Here is a 26,894-nt window from a genome sequence, read left to right as displayed (position 1 = left end):
AAGATGGACAACTAGTGTTACAAGATGGACAACTAGTGTTATAAGATGGACAACTAGTGTTATAAGATGGACAACTAGTGTTACAAGATGGGCCACTAATGTTACAAGATGGGCCACTAATGCTACAAGATGGGCCACTAATGCTACAAGATGGGCCACTAATGCTACAAGATGGACAACTAGTGTTACAAGGTGGGGCACTGGTGATCCATACCACCTCCATCGAAATGTAGACATCACGCCCAGTTTTGAGGCGATCTTGCTTCTTTAAAGGCTTCATGACACACAGTCCCCGTGTTTACAACCCTCGTGCACACTTTATTGCAACTGCTAATAGCAACATGTCAATGTTATCAAGCTTGTTTATACTCATCTTAAAACATACAAGGCCATAAGTGATATATGCACCGTTCTTAACACTCTTGTCTTGTCTATTTCTGTGCAACTCTTGGAAAACTGGAAAAAAAAACAACGACGAGATATGAGATGAACAAACACAAACTCAGATTTGTGGGACAACATCGTGCACATATATTCTTTGTCAACGTTAGTCCAGTCCAGGGGTCATTAAATACATACGACGTTTTGTAAATAAGTATTAAATGGCATGACGTCTTTCCCAGTTTAATGAACTCACAGTTTGGTTCGCGCATGTTGCAGCTGGCACGTGCTCGCCATGACCGCTGTGAGTGTGTGTACTCAGTGCCAATTTATCAAGACACGACAATCCTTATGTTCTCAGGGCAGAGTTCATTCTGTCATTATGACCGTTACCTAAGCTAACGGTCGTAAAAAACTGCGAAAAGATTAATCCAGAATTCGCTCAACCAGGGACTGACCATTTGATACTCGGGAAGTGGAGTGGTCAGCTACAGTTACAAAACCAGATCTATTTTTTTAATTAAAAAGTTGAGCCTAAATATGTATATTTTTTTTAAATCTTGCAAAATTTTATTTTATTGTGGCAGACAATTGCATTTTTGAACACTCTTTTGAATAATTATTTTTTCGTCAAGCAATTACTGGCATATCTATTTGTTTTCACTTAAAATCCGTTTAATGAGGTCGGAAAGTCTAATTAAGTGATTCATGTAGTTAATAGTCCTGCTTTGGTACAAACATTCCGGGTCAATGTGGGATTCGAACCCACGACCAGCGGATCCTGGACACCATTAACGGTATACGATCATGCGTGGGTAATTAAGGAAGCCGCCCTCACTATGCAAGCAAACAAACAAGCCATTTTAAACATATTATCCGTCCCGAGTTATCTTCCCCTTGTCCCCCGATTTTGCAAAATTTGAAAATGGCGTGTTGACCCGGGTGATGTAAGCACATGCGATCCCTACATATCATAACCGTTACTCGGTACCTATGTTTACCTTATCCACTCGTCCGTTCCCCGTTTATCATCAGATTGTTTTTTATGTGATAAATTATCTCCCTGTTTGAGGGGCGGTGGGGGTAGCCTAGTGGTTAAAGCGTTCGCTCGTCAAGCCGAAGACCGGGTTCGATTTCCGACATGGGTACGATGTGTGAAGCCCATTTCTGGTGTCCCCCGCCATGATATTGCTGGAATATTGCTGAAAGCGGCATAAAACCATACTCTCTCACTCACTCACTCACTCACTCTGCCTGCTTAGCGTGAACATCCGGGTTGGAATAGGTCTTCAGCAACCCATTTCGGAGAAGACCTTTAGAACATCGCCTTCCCTGTGGTGTGGGTTGTGTGAGTGAGTGAGTTTTGGTTTTACGCTGCTTTTAGCAATATTCCAGAATTATAAAGGCGGGGGTCACCAGAAATTGGTTTCACACATTGTACCCATGTGGGGAATCGAACCTGGGTCTTCGGTGTGACGAGCTCTACCACTAGGCTACCCCACCACCCGTGTCGGCTGTGTCTTATATTTTTGGGTATTATACACTTTATATCACGTTAGGTCTTATTACAGCCACTGACTGGTGTTTATTGTGGTGTACAGCATGACAGCCGTGTTTACATCGGTCTATCCACGCATATAGAATAGTTGGTATGGTGTTGACAAACATAGAAACATAATCGTGGCGAGCCGGGACTCGAACCCACTATTATAGGTTCCTGGAGTACCCAAGGGACGCAACTCTGTACAGCGAACTGTGGCGGCTTGGACGACTGGGCCACCCGTGCCCCCGATAGCTTCAGTGAGACCATAGGCTACTGTACCTGCAGGTCTGTTCGTTTTCAGCACTGACCCTGCGGAACGAATGTCCGACAGCATCACTTCGTGGCTTTGTTGATACTGCGTTCTGGGTGATGGAGGTACGTAGCGTTTAAAAACCCGTGAAGTGTTGACAACATGTGTCCAAATGTTCGCGGCGTTCGCGAAGTGCTAAACGGCTAGTCTGTCTCACAGTCCTTTCTGTTATGATATGGGGCACGGGTGGCCCAGTCGTCTAAGGCGCCGCGATTCGCTGTGCAGAGTTGCGTCCCTTGAGCACGCCAGAAACCTATGATTTTGGGTTCGAATCCCGGTTCGCCCGATTATGTTTCTAGGTTTGTCAGCACCATACCCGTGCTCGTGGGTTTCACCGAAGTAATAAACGACTTAGACCTGCATCACTTTCGGGCTTTTCTCCCAAATTAAGCTGACACGCCGTGATATAACTGAAATAATGTTAAAAGCGGCGTTAAACCAATCTCACTCACTCACTCACTTTCTGTGATGCAAAAGCCCTATATGAAGCAAGTCTAGATTTTCCATATGTTCACGTTCTGAATCTCCCATCTCACCGGGCTCCTCTTCAATTTATATGGAGTTATTTGCTTCTATAAATATTATATATTTTCAGAGACTAACCCAGGCCAACCAGCCAGTGAGAAAAGGGCGTTCCGTACGTTATCCTGTATTCCACCAGTTTCTTGTCGACTTGTTTTGGTGAGGATATGTTCTAGACGAAAGGCGTATTTTTAGAGATTAAAGGAAATGCCATGCTTTCAAATATCTCTAAAAAATATTTTATGGATTTATTTAGCCAGTATATATCAGGGGTCTAATCTTCTTAAGCTCTCATCAAATAAACTCCTCATTGCCATTGAAAAAACGCCAGAAAGAAAACATCTTACGTCGCAATCACCTCCATATAGCTCTAACATCACCTTAGGTGAGCGTAACTTTCATACCTTAACATAGACTTACGACAGTCGTAGCGCTAAGATCGCTTTGTGGAACGGGGCTATGGTGTGCGGGAATCGGGAATCTATTTAGAGTGAGTGAGTATGGTTTTACGCCGCTTTTAGCAATATTCCAGCAATATCACGGCGGGGGACACCACAAAAGGGCTTCAAACTTTGTACCCATGTCGGGAATCGAACCCGGGTCTTCGGAGTGACGAGCGAACGCTTTAACCACTAGGCTACCCGACCGCCCCGAATCTATTTAGAGGGTGTTCGAGAGTTTGCAGTATGGTACGGGGAACTCACACTGATATCGTTTGTTTGTTTCTTTGTTGTTGTCTAAGACCTTCATCACTTCGGGCTCTCCTCCCACATTAAGCTGACACGCCGTGATATGACTGGAATACTGTTAAAAGCGGCGTTAAACCAGACTCACTCACTCACTCACTCTTTGTTGTTTTTTGTTTGTTTGTTTGCATGTTTGTTGTTTAACGCCGCACTCAGCAATATTCCAGCTATATGATGGCGGTCTGTAAATATTTGAGTTTGGACCAGACAATCCAGGGATTGACATCATGAGCATCAATCCACACATTTTCTCTAATGTCGTATTTCGTACGCAGACACAACTTTTTTTAAAAAAACATGATGGTTTACGCATAAATATTTCCTTTATATATTTTATCTTTTCGATATTTGTTCAGTGATTTAACTTAAATCTCACCTTTTATGACCTACGGAGGTATTCTCTCGGGTTTCATTCCGTCTTTGTGGAGTGAATTATGACATGTGCTTTTGTGATTTGTATTCGGCAATCAGGGATGAGGAAATGAGACTCGAAGTGGAAAATTAGATATTTTGAGTGGGGGATGCGCGGAAGACCCTAAAACGTTCAGTGACATATAAGTATTAACTGCATTCATCCAAAGGTTTTTGTTCTGCCAAAGTAGATGCTCGCATTACAAATTGCCAGCTGCAGAAACTAAGCGCGAAACTAAATGTGTTGGTAATTATAGGGATTATACGAATGTTTCAAATATTTATAAGCTTTCAAGGGTTATGTCCCTTACCCAACATTTCCGGTTCCGGTTCACACCGAAAACAAAAACGTTTTCGAATGTGTATCTCTTAGTGAGAAATATCTGACTCTCTATAAAGGCAGTTTACTCCAAACATACACAAGAAACAAGGTAAGCTGTCAGTTTATGATTTATTAAGCTTTTTTTCCAAGATAGAATGCAGGATCATAGATGCATGAGCAGCTGATGAATCAAAACATGTTGGAGTGGTTATTTAAAAAAACAAATACGACGAAAAGGATTAAAAACGGAAGATGTACCGCATATTGTTTCGTGTGTGCATCTGTGCTCCTTGTTGTGTTGTCAAAATGAACAATTTGGGTTTATATTGTTTAAAATTGACATGATTGAAGAATGTTGTGTCTAACAGTTTACATTTGTTTTTCCATGTTTACATGGATGAAAGTTTATCACTGCTAGGTACATGATATCATGGAAAACAGAACGTGGGAGTTGTGTACTTTACCGGTCACACTCTTTCGGATTTCAATTAGCGCCACAGCGAGGATCAAACTCTTGTTGCCAGCTTGTTAACAAGTTAATCTAATTAGCCAACACATTGCCATGGTACCACAGGTGCTGTCCCAAATAATAAGCAGTGAGTAGTTACTTCACTGGAAACAGCCCTCATCAATATGCACCAGTAAACAATAATTCTCATGATGTTGCACAGATAGTACAAATAATACATTATCATGATCATGATGATGATAGTTTGGGGTGTTGTGCTGTGGTTGACATATTGTCATGATTATTCACCAATCTGTGGTTATCGTCAACATAGCGTGGCCAGCCCTCAGGAGGGAGCTGTGATGGGGTCTGAAGACAAGTTTGTTTGTTTGTTTGTTTGTTGTTTAACGCCGCACTCAGCAATATTCAAGCTATATGACAGCTGACAGCTGTCTGTAAATAATCAAGTTTGGACCAGACAATCCAGTGATTAACATCATGAGCATTGATCTACGTAATTGGGATATGATGACATGCATCAACCAAGTCAGCAAGTCTGACCACCCGATCCTGTTAGTCTGCCTCTTAGACAAGCACAATCGCCTCTTACGGCATACATATTCACCTCTTACAACAAGCATAGTCGCCTCTTACGACAAGCATAATCTCCACTTACGGCAAGCATAGTCGCCTCTTATGGCATACATAGTCCTTTCATCACAATGATATTGACAATGTATTATTTCTTTTGTGTTCACTGGGGCACAGGTGACCCATTCTTCAAAGGCAATGTTCTGTAATTGTGGTGATGGGCACTCTGATCAGATTAGGGCTGGTCAGGAAACATATTTTGGGGGGCCTAACTCTAGATAGTTTTGTGGCTTCCGACTGGTGGCCAAAGTGTCATACTACAGGAGTACTGAGACTCCTATATTGTGTTGACAGATGTCCGATGACGCAGACAGCTCGTATGAGCAAGGTGAGCTCGAACCAAGTCCAGATCACCACCGAGCCTCGGACAATGAACGTCAGCTGTCTCTGTCTCCGCAGTCCCAGGAGGCTATTGTTATTGATGACCCAGAGGATCAGGACTTCTCAGACAAGGACAGGTATTCGGATGCTCCTCATTTCAAATCTTGTTTACTAGGGCTGTAACGATTCAGCGATACCTATGATATCATCGATACTTGGGTACACATGAATACTTGAATTGTCACTTTGTGGGATCGCGATATGCTATAAAGAGAACATGAACCATTAGTGTTACCTCCCATAACAACAGCAGTAGCATACACCACCTGTAAGCATGGCAGAACACAAGGACGTTGTAGCTGAGGACGCGCCGACCAACTGTTGCATTAAACGACCATCCCTTCATTTAAAACTGTTTTGTTCTTGTGGGTTTCTTTAGTCCAATTTTTGAGATAACAATTGATAAGTGTATCATGTGTGTGAAGAAAGAGATTTTAGAGCTGTATTTCAGTGATTTCACAAATTCTTACTATTTGATGTAGTGTACCATGAAACACGGGTGGCCCAGTTGACTAAGGTGTCACAATTTGCTGTGCAGAGTTGCGTCCCTTAGGCACGCAGGAAACCTATGATTGTGGGTTCGAATCCCGGTTTGCCCCGATTATGTTTCTAGGTTTGTCAGCACCATATCTGTGCTCGTGGGTTTCACCGAAGTGGTAAACGTCAGAGACCTGCATCACTTCAGGCTTTCCTCCCACATTAAGCTGACTCGCAGTGATATAACTAGAATAATGTTAAAAGCGGCGTTAAACCCAACTCACTCTCTAATAGGGACAGAAACAGTTTTGGTTTTGTTAATGAGACACTGTAGTGCTATACTACCATGACTACTGCAGATCTCAAGATATCCTTTTTGAGCAATTGAATTTTTACTCAAGGGTTTCTATCTTAATTGGGGGCGGTCGGGTAGCCTAGTGGTTAAAGCATTCGCTCGTCACCCCGAAGACCCAGGTTCAAATTCCGACATGGGTACAATGTGTGAAGCCCATTTCTGGTGACCCCTGCCGTGATATTGCTGGAATATTGCTAAAAGCGGCGTAAAACCAAACTTACTCACTCACTCACTCACTATCTTATTTGGGTTATTACATTTTCCATTGGGTAACCAATATTTTTTCACTCATCTATTCATCCCTCTTTCGGGGTTTTCCTAAAACTAGTGAACATTTTAAGATTTAAAAAATTGAAATAATGTTTTAGATGTATATATAACCATAACTGTTATACATATATAGGCTTGACTCAGAAAGTAAATTAGCTCGTAATTGTGTTTCGGAAATTAGCTACTTTGTACACATGCTGAAAAAACTTCACTGGGTATTAACACGTACTGTTTTGATATGTTTGAGTTTTTCATTTTGCGTTTCTATACGTAAGTTAAATTGGGTTTTGAATATTTGGGGGGGGGGCAAATAAGCTGCTTATCTGGTGCTCTGCTACAGATGGGTTTGACATAACATATGCTGTAGTGGATGTATTAATGTGATCTCTTGTTGCCATGGTTACAGGAGTGGGGGAGAAGATGGGGATGGACTGGACATCAAACCTCCTCAAACCCACGCAGGACGCAAGGAGAAGTCACGCAAACACAAACACAAGGAGGAAAGGCGACGAGAGAGGGACAGACGGGACCGGGAGCGAGAATACAGAGACCGAGAGAGTGAGTGCTTAGCCGTGCAGCCCTGCAAATAACTGAGTTATCTCCCTTATTATCGATTGGTTTGAAAATGGTGGGTGGTGATATCATGTTACGTAAAGTCATGAAATCTACTGTAAGCATGGTAAGTATAGTCCGGAAGGTAATTTCGTCAACTCAAAAGGGTGCACGGGAATCACACACGTTGAGACGCCCAACGCTAACACCGTATTAGTGCGTGCATGATTCCCGTGCACCCTTTCGAGTTGACTTGATTGGTTCAACTGTGTCATATGGCCTTGTGACGCAGGGGTAGCATTATGCAGATGGCTGTTTCAATGAATGCTCGTTCCAACCGTGACAAACAGGTCTGCTTGTTAATGAAATATAGTGATAGCTGAATAGACAGATTATTCATGCACCGATTGTCTTTAAATGTAATATTCAGTTATGTATTACTGTTTAATAATCTCATACCAATTTTGACTGGAGTAGGTCCAATAGTTTTTCAGATATTGTAGTAAACGTCAGTACCTTAAATTACCTTCCAGAATATATTTGAAGTTGTTTACACATTCATGAAATTCACACATGTTTGTTGTCAGGGGGCCACTCAGGTCGGCAAGAACCAGAACGTCACCGAGTGGTTCAGATGCGAGACCGACGGGAACACCGGGAACAGAAGGAGATGCAGGTGCGAGAGATGGACAGGGAGTGGCAGCGGGAACGAGAACTGGAGCGGGAACGACAGAAAGCAAGAGAGGCTGAGAGAGAAAGAAAAGAAAAGGAAAAGGAAAGGCGAATGAAATTGGAATCACGCGAGGCTCGTGAAATGAGAAAGAGACAGGAATCCCAAGATGAAAGGTAAATGATCTTCTTTTCTTTATCACTGTATGTTGGGGCGGTCGGGTAGCCTAGTGGTTAAAGCGTTCGCTTGTCACGCCGAAGACCCGGGTACGATTCCTGACATGGATACAATGTTTGAAGCCCATTTCTGGTGTCCCCCGCCATGAAATTGCTGGAATGTTGCTAAAAGTGGCGTAAAACCATACTCACTCACTCACTCACTCACTGTATGTGATATAAAACAAAGTGTATAGACATTCAACAAAAGTTGAGATAGGTAGGATAAAATATGTTTTGGTCATCCAGAATTTCTTTAACTTTTCCTGCATTATTCCTTAATGCATCTACTGCTGTTTTCTGACAGAAAGATGAAGCTGTGTGGGGTGCAGCTAAAAAAGAAGTTGTTCCAACTAGTTGTGCGGCTAATCCCATCACACAGCGCCCACCTCACCACGAAAGTGATGACGTGATGGCACGTCACATTACTGACAGACAAGTCCTTCATGATAAAGCTCCAGCAAATCTTCTGGCTTCCTAATGCTTGTTCTGTATTCAGCGTTCATTTGCAATTTATATCATTCTTGTGGTTTGTGTCTTCACGTCTTGCCATACATTTGTGCTGTTGCATTGATATATTGTGCATGAAGTTGGCTACAAGTGACTGTAATAGTCATGTGCTTTGTTGTTCCAATTAGGCATTTTTAATTTACCCTGTGGTCACGTTCTTGTGTCTTACGCCCCTTATTCTTTATGGTTGCTTTGAATTCTTTTATGTGATGTTTTACTTCTAAACTGCATAATTTTTTTCTTTGACCACCTTCTGGGTTGTAATCTGCCTGAATATTATTTTTGTTCTCTTTTATGTTGTCTTACCTAATGCTTCCTGTTTGGTAATTGGCGCTGCAATTCGCTGTGCAGAGTTGCGTCCCTTGGGCACGCCAGAAACCTATGATTGTGGGTTCGAATCCCAGTTTGCCCCGATTATGTTTCTAGGTTTGTCAGCGCCCTACCTGTGCTTGTGGGTTTTGACTGAAGTGGTAAACGTCTGAGACCTGCATCACTTCGGGCTTTCCACCCACATGAAGCTGACTTGTCGTGATAGACCTGGAATACTGTTAAAAGCAGCGATAAGCCCAACTCACTCACTGTTTGGTAATTAAAGTGATTCATACTTTTATACTGCATAATTTTATACTTTGACCTCTGTGATTCTGGGTTAAGAACTGCCTTGATGTTCTGTATGTTTGTACACCTTTTGATTATACCCTCCACTTAGTTGCAGATTTATGCCGTGTATAATCACTGCTATGGTAAGAAGTCAAGCAGGAATCCCCACCCCTTGTGTTCGGACTGTACTAACCCTTGCTCGTGGTTACAAAGTGTAGCTTCTGCTCACCCCTCTCCTCTCCAGGCTTTGTCCAGTACCTTCCAGTATCTCAGAAGCACCTTACTCAGCAGGCCCTCAGACACACTAGGATGTCAGACTCTCGAGAGATCCTGTTCGAGACCCTGCCACACCTAGAACTTATCCATGCCATCCAGGGGTGGTCGGGTAGGCTAGTGGTTAAAGCGTTCGCTCGTCACGCCGAAGACCCGGGTTCGATTCCCGACATGGGTACAATGTGTGAAGCCCGTTTCTGGTGTCCCCGCCGTGATATTGCTGGAATATTGCTAAAAATGGCGTAAAACCATACTCACTCACTCACTCCATGCCATCCACTTCTGGGTAGAAGTCGTCCTTGTCATCTACTTCTAAGAGCACTACCTCTCTTACACCTCCTCTGACCCCAATGACTAGTCAGGCACTGATGACCACACAGACACCATCAATTTCCCCCAAATTCCTCCAGGGTTTAGGGTACCACCTGGCCTCCCATCAACGCAGATGCCGTTCCAGCAGGCTCCGCCTCCGCCTCTAATGGCGCCCTACTTGGACTTTTAAGCAGTCCGTGGTTCATCAATCAGCTGGTTCCTAGACCTGTAGCACCTCCATTCCTGCCGGCGCCTCTGCCAACGCCTCCTGTGCCTATTGCTCCGGTATGCGTTGCCCAGCAGGTCACCAAACCCAAATGACATTTCAAACCCTCTGGTGCTTGCATCCCACAGGAAGCATCTCTACCTCCAAAGCTGCGTTGTTTCACGGGTCGCCATCTCCAGAATCTAGACGAAGCTCCAAGTCATCAAGGTCCAGGAGCCATTGGTACAACTATTACTCATCAGAGGGCTCCTTTGTGCCTATCTATGAGGGTTTCTTGCTGGAGAAGGCACCCATCTGAGCATCAGCCAGGTGTCGGACAGGATGGCTAATAGCTTGGCTGCCTACCTCCATTCTGCCGGACATGGTCACGGCATTGGACCAGGACTTCCTGAACAATGATTTCCCCATCCACACATTTAAGGTGGCGTATGTTGCTCACGCTTTGGATCAGGATCTCCATCACATGACTGGCTCCTCCAAGCCTGCAACCGTCGAGTCCCAGACAGGCGGTTTGCTTTTATAAAGATGGAGATTCGGCGATCTCTTAATCCTTTATCTGCTCTAGCGTCTTTATCTCGCGCCTTTGATCAGGACCTGATGAACACTAATCCTAATCGGATGGATCTACCAGCAGCATCAGATAGATCACGTGTGTAATCATCTCAAGGTTGCCCTGGCTGAGATCACTGCGACTGATCGCCTTGGCTATCTGGCTTTAGCTGATTGGGATTCTGAGTTTAGCATCTCCCCTTTTCAGTGGAGAGGTATCTGAGACTCACTTCCATGTTTCTAGCTAAGCCCTCAACGCTTTAGACCATGTGTCTCGGCAGACGTCCCACAAGTCCTCAAAGGCTGGAAACTATCATCCACAACGGGCCTCTCTCTCTCAATGACCTTGCCCAGGTCACCCCGTCTGTTTGTTGCAAAGGAAGGGTAGGGGAAGACGAGAAGACAACTACCAACCTTGCCGGAACAAGTACCGGGATGGTGACCTCAGAGGGAAGCACTGAAGTCCTGGACTTTCAACGACTGGAATCTCCCACCCCCAGCATCTATCCAAGGTCCTAGCTCTGATTTTGATCACGCCTTGGTGGCTGGCAAGGGGCTGGTTCGTGGATCTCAAAGATCTGGCCACATAGGATCCACTTGAACTACCAGTGTGATCGAACCTTCTGATACCACACCCATCTCCGGGCATGCCTGGTACATCTTCAAAAGGCCTTAGGCGCCAAGGGCTGGTCAACCAGAGCAGCCAAAGCCATAGCCATGACGCACAGACCTTATACCCGGTGACTACAACAACAAGTGGCGATACTATGAGACCTTTTGTAATGAGAAGCACCAGGATCCTACTTCTGCGTCTCCCTAATTCTTGACAGAATTCCTTCTGTTTTTGCGCAGCAAACAACACCTCAAGGACAGCACCATGACTGACAACGTGGTGGCCCTCAACTTGGTATTTGCTGCTCCAGAAGATCGCAAAATGATAAAGATTCCGGAATTCCAAATTCATATTAATTCCAGACTAGAGGATCAGAAGGCCAAGTTCAGACCTCCTGTCTGGGATCTGAACATGGTTCTCAAATTGCTCAATTTGAGTCTAACCACTCAGCCTCCTTTTTTAACCTCGCCAAGAAGACAGCGTTCCTCTTGTCCCTGGACTGGTGGGTAAGCGAGTTGAACGCACTCGACATTGCCTGTATCCGGTTTTAGCGCAGGGCGCAAGTAGCTGTGCTGGGACTTCATGGCCAAGAATCAACTCCTAGGATAGCCTGACAGGGCCTTCACCATCCAACCAATCAGGTGATGAGGAGGAACTCCACTTCTGCCAGATTCAGGCACTTAGGGGTTTCATCCGACGGTCTGAGGCTCAACGTGGATGGACCGTCTCCGTGGTCTAATGGTAGAGCGTCCGCCCGGAGAGAGTGGAAGGTCCGGGGTTCAATCCCAAACCGCGTCATACCAAAAGACGTTAAAAGATGGTACTTGTTGTTACCCTGTCTGGCGCTCAGGCAAGAGTTAGCCGTAATACAAAATCTTTGTGGCTATGCACGATCATCCTTCAGGCTTTTGAGGATGCTGGCCTAGATCCTCCAAGGGCCAATAAACCTCCACCATGGCTCTACACAACAACTGCTCCATCAGATCGCTCATGAAAGGATGCTTGTGTAGATCCAGCACAGTCTTTGTCAGCCCCTACCTGAGGGACTTGGCCTTGGAATATGTCAAGGGCATCCACAGTTTTGGTTCTCTGGTCGTTGCCCAGCATGTCACCAAACCCAAATGACATTTCAAACCCTCTGGTGCTTGCATCCCAGATAAGGCTTACATGCTGCAAGCATTGGCTCGGTAAGTCAGTCTTAGACTCCAGTATCCGCTGTTTTCTACTACTGTTCTTTCACCTGGACTTCCTACATTCCTCACACTCTCGTATTTCCTCTGGCTGGATTAGTTGCCTGGGTTCCGGTCATCACAAAAGGATGCCGTGACGGTTGCCAGGACTTTTTGACAAGGGTCTTCTGAGAATATCATCTGACGGTATGCCAACCTCTGTACCATCTCATTCAGGTATAATGCAGGATAAGTTAAAAAATGTAGTAAAATCTAAATATGTTTTACATATGTATCCTTATCCTGCATTACTATGCCTAAAGTTGCCCACCCACCTGTCGCAGAGCTGTCTCCCCACAATGTCTTCAGATGTTACGATCAAGCAGTAATGAGAAATTGCGTGATGTCATCACTTCCACTGGTGCTGTGTGATGGGATTAGCCACACAACTAATTGGAACAACTTCTTTTTCAGCTGGACCTCACACAGTTTTCTTCTTTCTATCAAAAAACAGCAGTAAATGCATTAAGGAGTAATGCAGAATAGGTATAAAAATGTAAAAAATATTTAGATATCACTAGACTTCTTCTCTGGGGTGACAAATTGCGGTTAACTTCTTAATTCTTCCTTGTGAGTCTCTTAGCATGCCAGAAACCCATGATTGTTGGTTTGAAGGCTGGTTTGACGTGATTATGTTATACCTGTGATCGTGGGTTTCAATAAAGTGAAAAAATGTCTGAGACCTGCATCACTTTGGGCATTCAACCCACATTAAGCCTACAAACTGTGATATGACGGGAATACTGTTAAAAGTTGCGTTAAACCCAACTCAATCACACCAAGAAATGCATCAATTTGGGCTTTCCTCCCATATCAAACTGAAACACTATGATATAACTGAACTCCTGTTCAAAGTGACGTTAACCCAACTGACTGACTGACCCTGTCACTGTAAAGTGATGATTCCTTCCTTTACAGAGAGAGACTTGAACAGCTTGAGCGAGAAAAGCAGAGAGCGAGAAGAATCCGAGAAGAGAGGGAGAGAGCTCGCAGGAAGGAGGAAGAGAGACGTCAAGCCCAACAAGCACGATCAGAGAGTAAGAATAACGTGTTACCATGACTACGGGTATAAGAATGCAGTTGACGTCATTTCTGTAAACCGAGATGACCGAAATAATTTGACATGTCAAATACTAGCATTCACATCTTTGGCTGAAGCATGTTAAGGGGGATTCTACCCCATGGGTATTCAAGGTTAAAATTGGTCCACAGTAGTTTTATGCTGATTGTAAGAAGCAGCCAAATGGTTCAGGGGGTCAGACTCGGTGACGTAGCTGATTGCGTAGTATTGTACCCAAAACGATGTAGCATATTGTTAACAACATCAATTGCCTGGTCCAGACTTAATTATTTACAGACCGTCATCATATAGCTGGAATATTGCTGAGTGGGGTGATTTGACCAGACAATCCATGATTGACATCATGAGCATCGATCCACGCAGTTGGGATACGATGATGTGCATCAACCAAGTCAGCGGACCTGACCACCGATCCCGTTAGTCGCCTTTTACGACAAGCATAGTCGCCTTTTACAGCAAGCATGGATCTGGTTGCGTGGTCCAGACTTGAATATTTACAGCCAGCTGTGATATACTACTAAAGGGAAGTTGAGTACGACCTGATTCTTTCATATTACTACAGGCATGGCATGCAGATTGACTTGAGTCATATGAAAGAATCGAGTGGTCCTTAACTTATTTTGAGTCATGTATCTGGAATATTTTTGACTGTGGCATTAAACAACATTCGCTCAAGTGGGAATTGGGTGATGTGGGAAAAGTCTGTCATATTCCGATGACAGGGACTGGTCTTATTCTGTGAACAACTATTTTATCAAGTCCAGACTTCATCATTTACATGCCACTAAGATGTAGCTAGACTATTGCTGACTTTGACATGAATCGTTTCCTTTCTGACTGTGTGATAATACAAGAGTTAGATTGATGGATTGTTTCTCCCCAGATCACATAAAGAGGCAAAAGGTTGTCCGCACAGATGGTGAGCGTGTCCGTAGTCGCAGTCGAGATCGGCGGCATCAGCGTGAGGTAGAAAACAAGGGAAGATCCCACCGGAAAGAGGGTGACCACCGAGGTGGGTGCTGTGTGTTGAAATTAATGAATATTTTCATTTCAATTGTTTTTATATGATACCTTAACATAGTAAGCAGCAATGGCTTGCCACACCAACTATGACATCATTGCTTGCTCACGAATAGGACGGTGGGGTAGCCTAGTGGTTTAAGCGTTCGCTCGTCACCCTGAAGACCCAGGTTCATTTACATGGGTGTGTGAAGCCAATTTCTGGTGTCCCCTGCTGTGATATAGCCGGAATTTTGCTAAAAGCGGCATAAAACCATTCTCACTCACTCATGAATAACAAGCTTCAACCGTTCTGGTGAAGTTCTGCTCTGGTGGCCGTATTGAATGCATAGCAGAGGTGAGGTGAGGTGTATTAGGATGTTAGTTACACTAGTGTTGTGCATTGTTTGGGTGATTCCCATGTCGAGTCCTGGCTGTAATGTGTCTGTTTGCCCTGCAGGTCGAATGGTGGGCCCCCACACCCCAGAGGAAGAAGATGAGGAAGAGGATCACAGAGAGGTTCACATCGAGGCTCACGAGGAATACATGACTGACGAGGAAGAGGAGGAGGAAGAAGAAGAAGAGGAGGTGGAGGAAGAGGAGGAGGAAGAAAAGGAAGTAGATCACTCGGAGGAGGAATATGCCGAGTCGGTGGAATCCCAGGAGACAGGTGAGCAAACAGACAGGCCGAGAGATTGATCACGTTTGTGGTGAAATTCGATCAGACACTTTGGGTAAGGGTGTAGCCCCTGTATAACTGAAAAGAAACACTTATGGCTTGCAAAATGATGTACCCCTTTCTGTCCAAGGATTTCAGTTTGTTAATTTTATGTTTTTGATAAAATGTATTTGGGCATCTTAGTATGTTATTCTGAAACAATGTCCGTGTATACAATGTGTCCGTATACAATGTGTCCATATACAATATGTCCGTATACAATGTGTCTGTATACACTCTGTCTGTATACAAAGTGTCTGTATAATATGTCCCTGTATACAATGTGTCCGTATACAATGTGTCTGTATACACTCTGTCTGTGTACCATCTGTATACAATGTGTCTGTATACAATGTGTCTGTATACAATCTGTCTGTATACAATGTGTCCATATACAATGTGTTTGTATACAATGTGTCCATATACAATGTGTCTGTATACAATATGTTCGTATACAATGTGTCTATACAATGTGTCCATATAAAATATGTCTGTATACAATGTGTTTGTATACAATGTGTCCATATAAAATATGTCCGTATACAATGTGTCTGTATACAATCTGTCCGATGCAATGTGTCTGTATACAATCTGTCTGTATACAATGTGTCTGTATACAATCTGTCTGTATACAATCTCTCCGTATACAATGTGTCTGTATACAATGTGTCCGTATGCAATGTGTCTGTATACAATGTGTCCATATACAATCTGTCTGTATACAATGTGTCCGTATACAATCTGTCTGTATACAGTGTGTCTGTATACAATGTGTCCGTATACAATCTGTCTGTGTACAATGTGTCTGTATACATTGTGTCTGTATACAATGTGTCTGTTTACAATCTGTCTGTATACAATGTGTCTGTATACAATGTGTCCGTATACAATCTGTATACAATCTGTCTGTATACAATGTGTCTGTATACAATCTGTCTGTATACAATGTGTCCGTATACAATCTGCCTGTATACAATGTGTCTGTATACAATGTGTCCGTATACAATCTCTGTGTATACAATGTGTCCATATACAATCTCTGTGTATACAATGTGTCTGTATTCAATGTGTCCGTATACAATCTGTCTGTATGCAATGTGCCTGTATTCAATGTGTCTGTTTCAGAGAGTGACAACAGTAGCAGCACCTCCAGCAGTAAGGTCAGCGAGGGCGTCGCCAGCAACGGCCACCACGGTACAGTTGTCAACATTAGACATCTACGTCACAATGTCGATGTCATCTGACATCACATAAACCAACTTTGTTCAAATCTCAATCTCAGATGGCAGTCATTAATTTTTGTTCCTCGCAATCTAAGTAGAAGTTAGTAGCAGTTAAAATGTCTTGATAACTATATGAATTTTCCTGAATTGAATTTCCAGAGAAAGTACGCTCCAAGTTTGATGACCAGTCTGAGAATGAGAGTGAGACGGAGAGCGTTGATATGCTCAACTCCAACAACGACGTGGGCTACATCGCAGACTCCCCACCGCCATCACCGCTGGAACTAGAGATTAAACTCCCTCCCTACTTCCCTGCATTGCAGGTACTGGATGCTCTGAACTTCTCATTCTCTGTTTCTCTCTCATGTTTCTCTCTCATGTTTCTCTCTCATGTTTCTCTCTCACAACTCCCCAGGAAGTCTCGGGTCAAATTGTTAAAAAAATAGCCAGCAATAGCAATCAGCTGTTCCAAAGTGCTACTTTTATGGTTATTATTATTTTAAATAATACTGCAACTAAAATAACTTGATATTGGAATAAATTATTCTGATAAATAATAGTTTAAAATACAATTCTTCTGATTGTTGTATCAAAATTCTTTGAAGTTATTGTGTGTTTTTTAACCGGATCACCAGTAGATTGTTAGAAACGTGTCTACACGTGATTACCGTTTCCGGCTTTGTTTTTGAGATATCATGATTTCTGCATATGAAAATGCCTAGCAGAGCTGGAAATACAATTTATATGGAAAATCAATTTAAGTTCGTTCTCATCTGAAATCCTTGAACAATGCAAGTTCTTGCAATGACTGATAGTGCTGGGACACCCCTGCAAGTTGTGTATGCACTCATCCACAACAGAAACACATGTCAGTCTGGCTGGCTCTCTTTTTTTAATATCCTTTGTTATGATATCCGGTCTCAGGTTGTTGTCCTGCAAGTACTTTCTAAATAAATTCCAGTTGACAAAGTTTAAAATGTCCGGTTTGCACTTTTTTCAAATTGAACATTTTGCAGTCCCAACCAGACAAGTCCAGTGCACAGACTGGTTTCCAGATCCGTGATCCTGACTATATATTTTCGCCAGATTTTAGGCATCATTGGTTTCATGGCAGCATAGGTGGCCCATTCTTTCTTGCCTTCCTTTGTTGTGACAGAAACGTATGATTGGGTTTGAAATCCAGATTTGTTATGATGATGTTTCTAGGTTTGTCAGCATCATACCCGTGCTCGTGTGTTTCACCAAGACCTGCATCACTTCGGATTTACCTCCTTCAAACTGACACACAGTGATGTTACTGAAACAGTGTTCAAAGCAGTATTAGAATAACTTACTCACTCACTCAAGGTCTTAAAAAAACTCTTCGATGATGGTCCAACTTGCATCACTTTAGTCATCCCATACAGTCAATTCTCATTAATCCGACACTCGTTAATCTGACAATCGGCTTTATCCGACACTAATGATGGGAACCGATTAAACCAGTGCTGTTTAGACCTTTTAAACAGACTGTCTTGCAGTCCGATTCCGACACACCTAATTTGCAACGAATTACCGAAATCACTCATTAATCAGTCTCGTTAATCCGATACAGTGATCAGTGTACTCAGTGGTCATCTGTCCGCGAGTACACAGCCTGTGTTTTGATGCGAGACGAATCAGCTTGGAGCTGAATATTACAATGGATGCAGAGATAAACTTGCTTAACAATAAACAATTTAAATAAAGAAAACAGGATTACTCACATGCTTAGATTACCTCAATCTCATTAAAATCAGATACAAGTCCTCGCTATCAGCGAGGACATCCCATTACAGGTCACGTCAGAACAACCTACCAATGAAATGACTAACAGGAAGTCAACGTTAGCGACATAGAAAGCAGCTTTCCTAAGCTTTGCGGTACCAGTTTCAAACTGGCAACTTCCATTCCAGACTATGCTTTTAAAAGTATTTTGAATAAGTCATACAGTCTAGACAGTTGTTTTGTGTTGAGCTTTAGAGGTTGCATGATTAGAAAACATATTCCGCTAACAATGTAACATAACAATATGAATATTTATTTTATATTTTTTTATTTCGTTTGAATCGTTATCTATGGTGTAGTTGTCCGATTTTCGATCACGAAAGTTGATACTACCATTTTGTTCATCCGACATACTCGTTTATCCGACATAATCATATGCAACCATCGATGTGGGATTAACGGGACTTAGCTGTTTAAAGCTGATGACATGATAGGACTAAAATACGGATGCTAGAATTTGAAAAATGTATAAAGTTGCCAAGATGTATAAGTTTGAATTGCAACTAAGGTTTGTCAAAGTATTTTTGCAATGCTGTGTGAAGCGTATTTCTTGTGTCCCCCACTGTGATCTTGCTAGAAGCAGCGTAAAACCATACTGACTCCCTCCCCACTGACCCATGAAGATCGGGGCTAGAACAGGTCTTCAGTAACCCATGCTTGCCGTTAAAGGCGACTATGCTTGTCGTAAGAGGCGACTTACAGGATCACGTGGTCAGGCTCGCAGATAATGCATATCATCGTATCCCAATTGCAGAGATGCTGACTTGGTTGATGCATGTCATCTATTCCAATTGTGTGGATCGATGCTCATGATATTAATCACTGGATTGTCTGGTCCAGACTTGATTATTTACAGACCGCCGTCATATAGCTGGAATATTGACGTGACTGTGGTGTTTCAGGGCTGTCGCAGTGTGGAGGAGTTTAGCTGCTTGAACAGGATCGAGGAGGGAACGTACGGCGTGGTGTACCGCGCCAAGGACAAGAAAACGAACGAGATCGTGGCTCTGAAGCGACTGAAGATGGAGAAGGAGAAGGAGGGCTTCCCCATCACATCCCTGAGGGAGATCAACACACTGCTGAAGGCTCAACACTACAACATTGTCACAGTCAGGGTAGGTCCACGGTGTTGTCTGATAGGGCCAAGGTGTTATTGAGTAGGTCCAGGGTGTTATTGTGGTCCAAGGTGTTATTGAGTAGGTTCAGGATGTTATTGTGGTGGAAGGTGTTATTGAGTAGGTCCAGGATGTTATTGTGGTGGAAGGTGTTATTGAATAGGTCCAGGGTGTTATTGTGGTCCAGGGTATTATTGAATAGGTCCAGGGTGTTATTGTGGTCCAGGGTGTTACTGAGTAGGTCCAGGGTGTTATTGTGGTCCAGGGTGTTATTGTGGTCCAAGGTGTTACTGAGTAGGTTCAGGATGTTATTGTGGTGGAAGGTGTTATTGAGTAGGTCCAGGGTGTTATTGTGGTCCAGGGTATTATTGAATAGGTCCAGGGTGTTATTGTGGTCCAAGGTGTTACTGAGTAGGTCCAGGGTGTTATTGTGGTCCAGGGTATTATTGAATAGGTCCAGGGTGTTATTGTGGTCCAGGGCATTATTGAATAGGTCCAGGGTGGTATTGGGTAGGTCCAGGGTGTCATTGTGGTCCAGGGTGTTGTCTGATAGATCCAAGGTGTTATTGAGTAGGTCCAAGGTGTTATTGTGGTCCAGGGTGTTATTGGATAGCTCCAGGGTATTATTGAGTAGGTCCAGGGTGGTATTGGGTAGGTCCAGGGTGTCATTGTGGTCCAGGGTGTTGTCTGATAGATCCAAGGTGTTATTGAGTAGGTCCAGGGTGTTATTGTGGTCCAGGGTGTTATTGGATAGCTCCAGGGTATTATTGAGTAGGTCCAGGGTGGTATTGGGTAGGTCTAGGGTGTCATTGTGGTCCAGGGTGTTATTGGGTAGGTCCAGGGTGTTATTGAGTAGGTCCAGGGTATTATTGTGATGCAGGGTGTTATTGGGTAGGTCCAGGGTGTTATTGGGTAGGTCCAGGGTGTTATTGAGTAGGTCCAGGGTATTATTGTGATGCAGGGTGTTATTGGGTAGGTCCAGGGTGTTATTGGGTAGGTCCAGGGTGTTGTTGGGTAGGTCCAGGGTATTATTGTGATGCAGGGTGTTATTGGGTAGGTCCAGGGTGTTATTGGGTAGGTCCAGGGTGTTATTGTGGTCCAGGGTAGGTCCAGGGTGTCATTGTTGTCCAGGGTAGGTCCAGGGTGTTAAATGGTCTGCCAGGGTGTCATTGTGGTCCCGGTTAGCTCTAGGGTTTTTAAGGGTAGGTCAGGGTGTCATTATGCTTCAGGGTAGGGTAGCTCCAGGGTGTTAAATGGTCGGCCAGGGTGTCATTGTGGTCCCGGTTGGCTCCAGGGTGTTAAATGGTCTGCCTGGGTGTTATCATGGTCCAGGGTAGCTCCAGGGTGTTACAGGGTAGTTCAGGATGGGTCAGTATTGGCCAGGTTAGGAGGGTTTTAGGTTAGGGTAGTGGATTAATTAGGTCAGGGTAGGCCTTTTTCTTGACAGCTTCTATGTTTTTGTTGCCAGGAAATTGTTGTCGGTAGCAACATGGACAAGATCTACATTGTGATGGACTACGTCGAACACGACCTCAAAAGTCTGATGGAGACCATGAAACAACCATTCCTTGTTGGTGAGTACATACAGGGTTATCTCCCTTGTCTGCCTAACAGGAACATTGACTGACACTGATTGAACATGCAGATCCTATTTTCTACATATTAAAGTAAATGTATATTACAATGTCAGAGGCAGCATGGTCAGTTGTCATGGATACAGGGGAGAGTGAAAAATCATGTTCTCGTTTCAATGGTTTCTGTCGTTTTGTCATTCAGTTTAAAACAGATTCATTTGTGAATAAATGTCCGTGTCTATTTTAGTTTGAACAATACAAATAATAACGGAACTTATTACATATATTTTTACCCAATGTACCATGTATACCAGAGCACAGAAAAAATATTGCAATACGTATTGTTTGAAAAATGTTTTGAAGTGTACATGTATGCCAGTAATACAGTGTAGTCCTACTCTTGACGACCACCTCCGTGGTCTAGTGGTAGAGCGTCCGCCCGGAGAGCAGAAGGTCCTGGGTTCGATCCCCGGCCGCGTCATACCAAAAGATGTTAAAAGATAGTACTTGCTGTGACCATGTCTGGCGCTCGGCATTAAGGGGCTAAAACAAGGACTGGTCGGCTCGGAGTCAGTATACTGTGTCTGAGTGGGGTATTCATGTTAAACTGCAGCATGGTATCTCAATGTGCTAGCACTATAAAATCGGCATCAGTCCAGACTAGTACAAGCAACCACACAAACACACACACGTACATGCACGTAGCTATATAAGTGCAATAATCTTCAACAGGACGTTAAACCCCATTTCACCTCACCACCAACTCTTAACCATACATAATCTGATCCCTACTGTAAAATCTAACACCATGAATGTATAGCAAAAATGAAAACATGTAATGTCGATTCACGGGTCCCCTGGCCATAATATGGAAGGAAAACTGCTAGGAGCATCGTAAAACCTCACTAACTCTGAGGATGGTTTCCAGGGGAAGTGAAGACACTGATGCAGCAACTACTTCGGGCGGTGGCCCATCTCCATGACAACTGGATCCTCCATCGTGACCTGAAGACCTCCAACCTCCTCCTCAGTCACAAGGGCATCTTGAAGGTTGGAGACTTCGGCCTGGCGCGAGAGTACGGGTCCCCGTTAAAGCAGTACACACCTATTGTGGTCACGCTGTGGTACAGAGCTCCTGAACTTCTCCTGGGAACAAAGGTTATTTATTTGTTTGTTCATCAGTTCTTTCTTCTCACTCATTTTTTATGTTTTTCACAAATTTTGATTGAGGAATAAAATTTGAAATATCCTACTTCACTTTCGATGGGGATATTTTTAGCTTTCGATGATAAACAAAACCGATTCTCATAATCAGTGATAATATGTTGTGTGTATATTTGAATAGATCTGTCATATCTGATTATCCCTATCCAAAAATTCAGTTGTATATTTAAAGTCAGTTTTCTTCACAACGAATCTTGCAATGTAAATTCACTTTGAATTGTATGGATGTAAGAAGGGAAGTTCTTTCAAGAAATTCTCCAAATTTAAAGTTGCTTTCGTATTTTTAATCATTCTTTTAATAGCATAAACATTTGTTTGTTCAATTCTGTATGTGTTTATTCAAGCATGGACAGTAATGGACAATATATTCAGTGAGGTATGCTCTATTTCAGTTATACACCTGTGCTATAGACATGTGGTCGGTGGGGTGTATATTTGCCGAGTTCCTTACAATGAAAGCACTGTGGCCCGGCAAGTCTGAGATTGATCAGCTCAACAGGATATTCAAGGTATGGTTGTCATGACAGCACTTCATGGGATCTTCTGGTGACAGCATTGAGACTTCTTGTATTCAATAAGGGCGAAACTCTGACGCACCACGATACATCACCTTCGATTCAATACACAATACATGCAGACCTGTATCGCAATACATGACAATACAAAACATATTTTGTACTAACATATCAGCTGTTTGCATCATTTTGGCTTTGTATTTGTGATGAACTTAGAATAATTAACAAGAAAGAAAAAGTCTTTTGCAATTTTTTCACTTCTGTTTGTTTATTTGTTTGTTGTTTAATGCAGCACTCAGCAATATCCAGCTTTTAGAGGTGACTAACGGAATGGGTGATCATTCTTGCTGACTTGGTTGATGCATGTCATTGTATCCCAAGTGCATAGATCAATACCCATGATGTCAATCAATAGGTCTTCAACGACCCTCGCTTGTCGTAAAAGACGACTATGCTTGTCGTAAAAGGCGACTAACGGGATCGGGTGGTCAGGCTCACTGACTTGGTTCATGCATGTCATCGATCCCAATTGCGTGGATCGATGCTCATGATATCAATCAATGGATCGTCTAGTCCAGACTCGATTATTTACGGACTGCCATCATATAGTTGGAATATTGCTGAGTGCTGCGTCAACCAACAAACAAACAAACAAACCAAAAGACGAAGCCAGAGCTGTAAGTTCTGTGTGTTGCAGGACCTGGGAACTCCCAACAAAAAGATCTGGCCAGGAGTGGAGGAGTTGCCGGGGATGAAGAAGTGCACCTTCACCGACTACCCCTACAACACCCTCCGCAATAGATTCGGCTCCTATTTCACCGACGTGGGCTTCGACCTCATGAACAGGTGAGTAGTGGCACTTGGCTGCATTAGGGGCGGTGGGGTAGCCTAGTGGTTAAAGCGTTCGCTCGTCACACCGAAGACCCGGGTTCGATTCCCGACATGGGTACAATGTGTCAAGACCATTTCTGGTGTCCCCCGCCGTGATATTGCTGGAATATTGCTAAAAGCGACGTAAAACCATAGACTCACTCACTCACTTGGCTGCATTCCCTTGTTAGCAGCCCGGGGAAACAGGACTGGGTTCTGTTGGAATTTGTCCACCACCGGTGACTTTTGTAATGTCTACTACACACACTGTATTGATATTATTCTGCCATCGGCTTCTTCTGCGGAATAATAATGCCAAAATGATGAAATGTCTTTCTCGTACTGCTTGCTGGATTGTCAACTAGTAAGTCGCAATAATAGTATAACATTTCAATTGGTTCACTATATCTGAGGAAATGCCTGTATTTCATACTTTCTCGACAGATTCCTGACGTACAACCCGACAAAGCGCATCACGTCGGAGGAGGCACTGTCACATGACTACTTCAAGGAGTCTCCGCAGCCAGTTGATCCCTCCATGTTCCCCACCTGGCCAGCCAAGAGCGAGCAGCCGCGCAAACACCAGAGCTCCCCCAAACCCCCGTCAGGAGGCAAGGCATACTCCAAGCTGCTGGTAGGTCAACTCATGGCCCCATTTGTCAGGAGTCAGGAGCAGGTCCCTCGTGTGACAACAGCAGTTTCTCATATTATTTACTTATCCTGCATTACTACCTGAGACACCTGAAGATCTGGGGTAGAAGAGGTCTTCAGCAACCCATGCTTGCCGTAAAAGGTGACTATGCTTGTCGTAAAAGGCGACTAACGGGATCGGGTGGTCAGGCTCGCTGACTTGGTTGCTGCATGCCATCGATCCCAATTGCGTGGATCGATATTAATCACTGGATTGTCTGGTCCAGACTCGATTATTTACAGACCGCCGTCATATAGCTGGAATATTGCTGAATGCGGCGTTAAACAACAAACCAAAACCAAAAAAACCCATTACTACCTGAATGCTTTTACTGCTGTTTTTTTACTAGAAAGGCGAGCTGTGTGAAGTTGTTGTTCCAATCAAAATCTTAATATTTTTCACATTTGGATACTTATCCTGCATTACTACGGTTAAAGTGCCTGCCCACTCCACGAATTTCAGCTGTTCGTACTAGCAGTAATGTGATTACACATGATACCGCCACTTCCGGTCATGTGGTAGCAGTGGGAGGGCTTTTGCCACACAACAGCTCCGTCTTTCTAGTCGAAAAAGGGGCGGTCGGGTAGCCTAGTGGTTAAAGCGTTTGCTCGTCATGCCGAAGACCGTGGTTCGATTCCCGACATGGGTACAATGTGTGAAGCCCATTTCTGGTGTCCCCCACCGAGATAGTGCTGAAATATTGCTAAAAGCTGCGTAAAACCATACTCACTCGCTCACTCTAGTCGAAAAACAGCAATAAAACCATAAGGGTAGTAATGGAGGATAAGTATCCAAATGTAAAAAATATAAGTTTGTCCTTAGAGTTGACGCAAGTGAGGACCCTGTGGTGTAAGGGTTAGAAAAGTTGCATATCACTCATGTGGTGGCAAATATGAAGCACAAAGGTCAGAACTCAGGCAAAGTCCAGGAAACATTGGTCGTGATTAGTTGGATGGGTGACCGCGTTCGGCAGCCTGACACCCGAGAGATTCTAGGGCCCCTCACTGTGGCACATGTGGTGTCGCCTTAGGCCTCTGTTCACCCAGCAGTGAATGGGTACCCAGTAGTATGAACTGGAAATGAGACTGTTAGCTTTCTAGAGCTTGAGTTGTGTACTCCCCAGGAGCTGGGAGAATGAAAATCAAGCTCACACTGATCCGTTGATCGAGGTATTAATGTAGATCTATCATGTTTTCTCAGGTCCATACTCGTACATGTTGGTTGTCGCACATTGGTAGACATCTGAGACATACATCTTCCAGAGGCAAGGGAGTTAAATGACTGTAAAAGTCCAATTTCGGCCTTGCTGAACAAGCCTGGAATTATTTAGTTACGTTTTGGCTGGACGAACGGGGTTATGCATAGTCAAATCAAAATCATGTGACAAAATCGACATCCGGGTCATAAACTAGCATTCAGATTTCAGTCAATTGCAGGATTTGAAACAGCGTGTACCGCCAACTCGGTGTCAACAGACATTTTCCAAATCTTTCATGTTTATAATCAAGGTGATCACATGATTTGATGCACTTCGCAAAGTAAGACCTGTTTCATCACAATATAGATTTTTATTATGGATCAGATCGTCCTGACTCAGTGCCGCCATTTTGATTAAAACTAATGCAAGTGATATGAGAGGCAAAATCGGATTGGGCAATAGGAGGGATATAGAAGTGACATAACTTGTAATAGCCCTACAATTGATCCCAGAAACTTTGGCCTAGTTCCGCAAGGGTAGAAACTGGACTTTTATAGTTAGTTAATTCCCTTGCATCAGGAAGATGGAGACATATTAGTCAACACTTTCTCCCACATTAAAATGAAATGCCACTAAAAGTGGCGTTAAACCAGGTCACTCACTCACTCACTCACTCACTCACTCACTCACTCACTCAGTAATCTGTATTGATTGTTTCAGGGTGATGATGACGAATCCCTCGGCTTCCACATGGCCAACCCAGTCAAGGGGGCCTCAGCACAGGGACCAGGATTCCTCCTTAAGTTTGGACACTAGGGATTTAAGTTTGTGACAGCGATGACAACATCACGTACCCAAAAACACAGGCTCAACAATGGGCACCACGATTTCCTTCAACGGTACCTGGTACCACTAAGAAGTTAACAAGCACCAAGATCCTCTTGGCAGTTTCTGACATGCCAGAACAGACACATTGAACAAGGTTTATAGGCATGGTTTAAGTGTCTTTATCTTTTGGGTGGCCCAGTAGGTAGAGTATTGCCTTTGAAACTTGAGTCCTGGGTTTGAATCTGCATTTGAATCAGCATTTGAATCGATTGATGCCATTGGTGAACGCCTTGATGTAAAGTCAGTTGCAGCTTTATGAAAGAGGCTGTTTGGTTTAATTTTGAGAACAAGAGTCCCACGTCATTGAGCCTCTTTAGTCATTCCAGCACAGGCTGTAGGATACTGAACATCAACAATGTGCCTTCAGTGAACCTCACATCATCGCGGCGTGATCTGCTCCAAACCAACCATAAATATTGGAGGGTA

At 43.6% G+C, this 26,894-nt stretch overlaps 1 protein-coding gene across 1 annotated transcript; it reads left to right on the top strand.

Annotated features, from left to right (window-relative positions):
• Positions 1-4,247: 4,247 nt before the first annotated feature.
• LOC139471186 (cyclin-dependent kinase 11B-like) lies at positions 4,248-26,487 on the top strand. The gene is made up of 16 exons (XM_071253472.1): positions 4,248-4,344; positions 5,629-5,792; positions 7,224-7,375; positions 7,957-8,215; positions 13,485-13,603; positions 14,531-14,659; positions 15,107-15,316; positions 16,490-16,558; positions 16,747-16,910; positions 19,296-19,508; positions 20,977-21,082; positions 22,011-22,240; positions 22,699-22,815; positions 23,519-23,667; positions 24,136-24,325; positions 26,301-26,487. The coding sequence occupies exons 2-16, from the start codon at positions 5,629-5,631 to the stop codon at positions 26,394-26,396; spliced, it is 2,367 nt and encodes a 788-aa protein (XP_071109573.1). The 5' UTR covers positions 4,248-4,344; the 3' UTR covers positions 26,397-26,487.
• Positions 26,488-26,894: the final 407 nt, after the last annotated feature.

This window comes from Haliotis cracherodii, unplaced genomic scaffold (assembly GCF_022045235.1).
Source record: "Haliotis cracherodii isolate W230 unplaced genomic scaffold, xgHalCrac1.p SCAF_22, whole genome shotgun sequence".
In the NCBI taxonomy this organism is placed as follows: domain Eukaryota; kingdom Metazoa; phylum Mollusca; class Gastropoda; order Lepetellida; family Haliotidae; genus Haliotis; species Haliotis cracherodii.
Note: the sequence above shows the minus strand (reverse complement) of the source record. Positions and strands in the feature narration are given on the sequence as shown.

Coding starts and splice junctions, on each gene's coding strand:
- LOC139471186 (XM_071253472.1), top strand. CDS start 5,629: ATGTCCGATGACGCAGACAGCTCGTATGAGCAAGGTGAGCTCGAACCA. Junction 13,604..14,530: donor CCAACAAGCACGATCAGAGA/GTAAGAATAACG, acceptor GTTTCTCCCCAG/ATCACATAAAGAGGCAAAAG. Junction 16,559..16,746: donor CGCCAGCAACGGCCACCACG/GTACAGTTGTCA, acceptor TTGAATTTCCAG/AGAAAGTACGCTCCAAGTTT.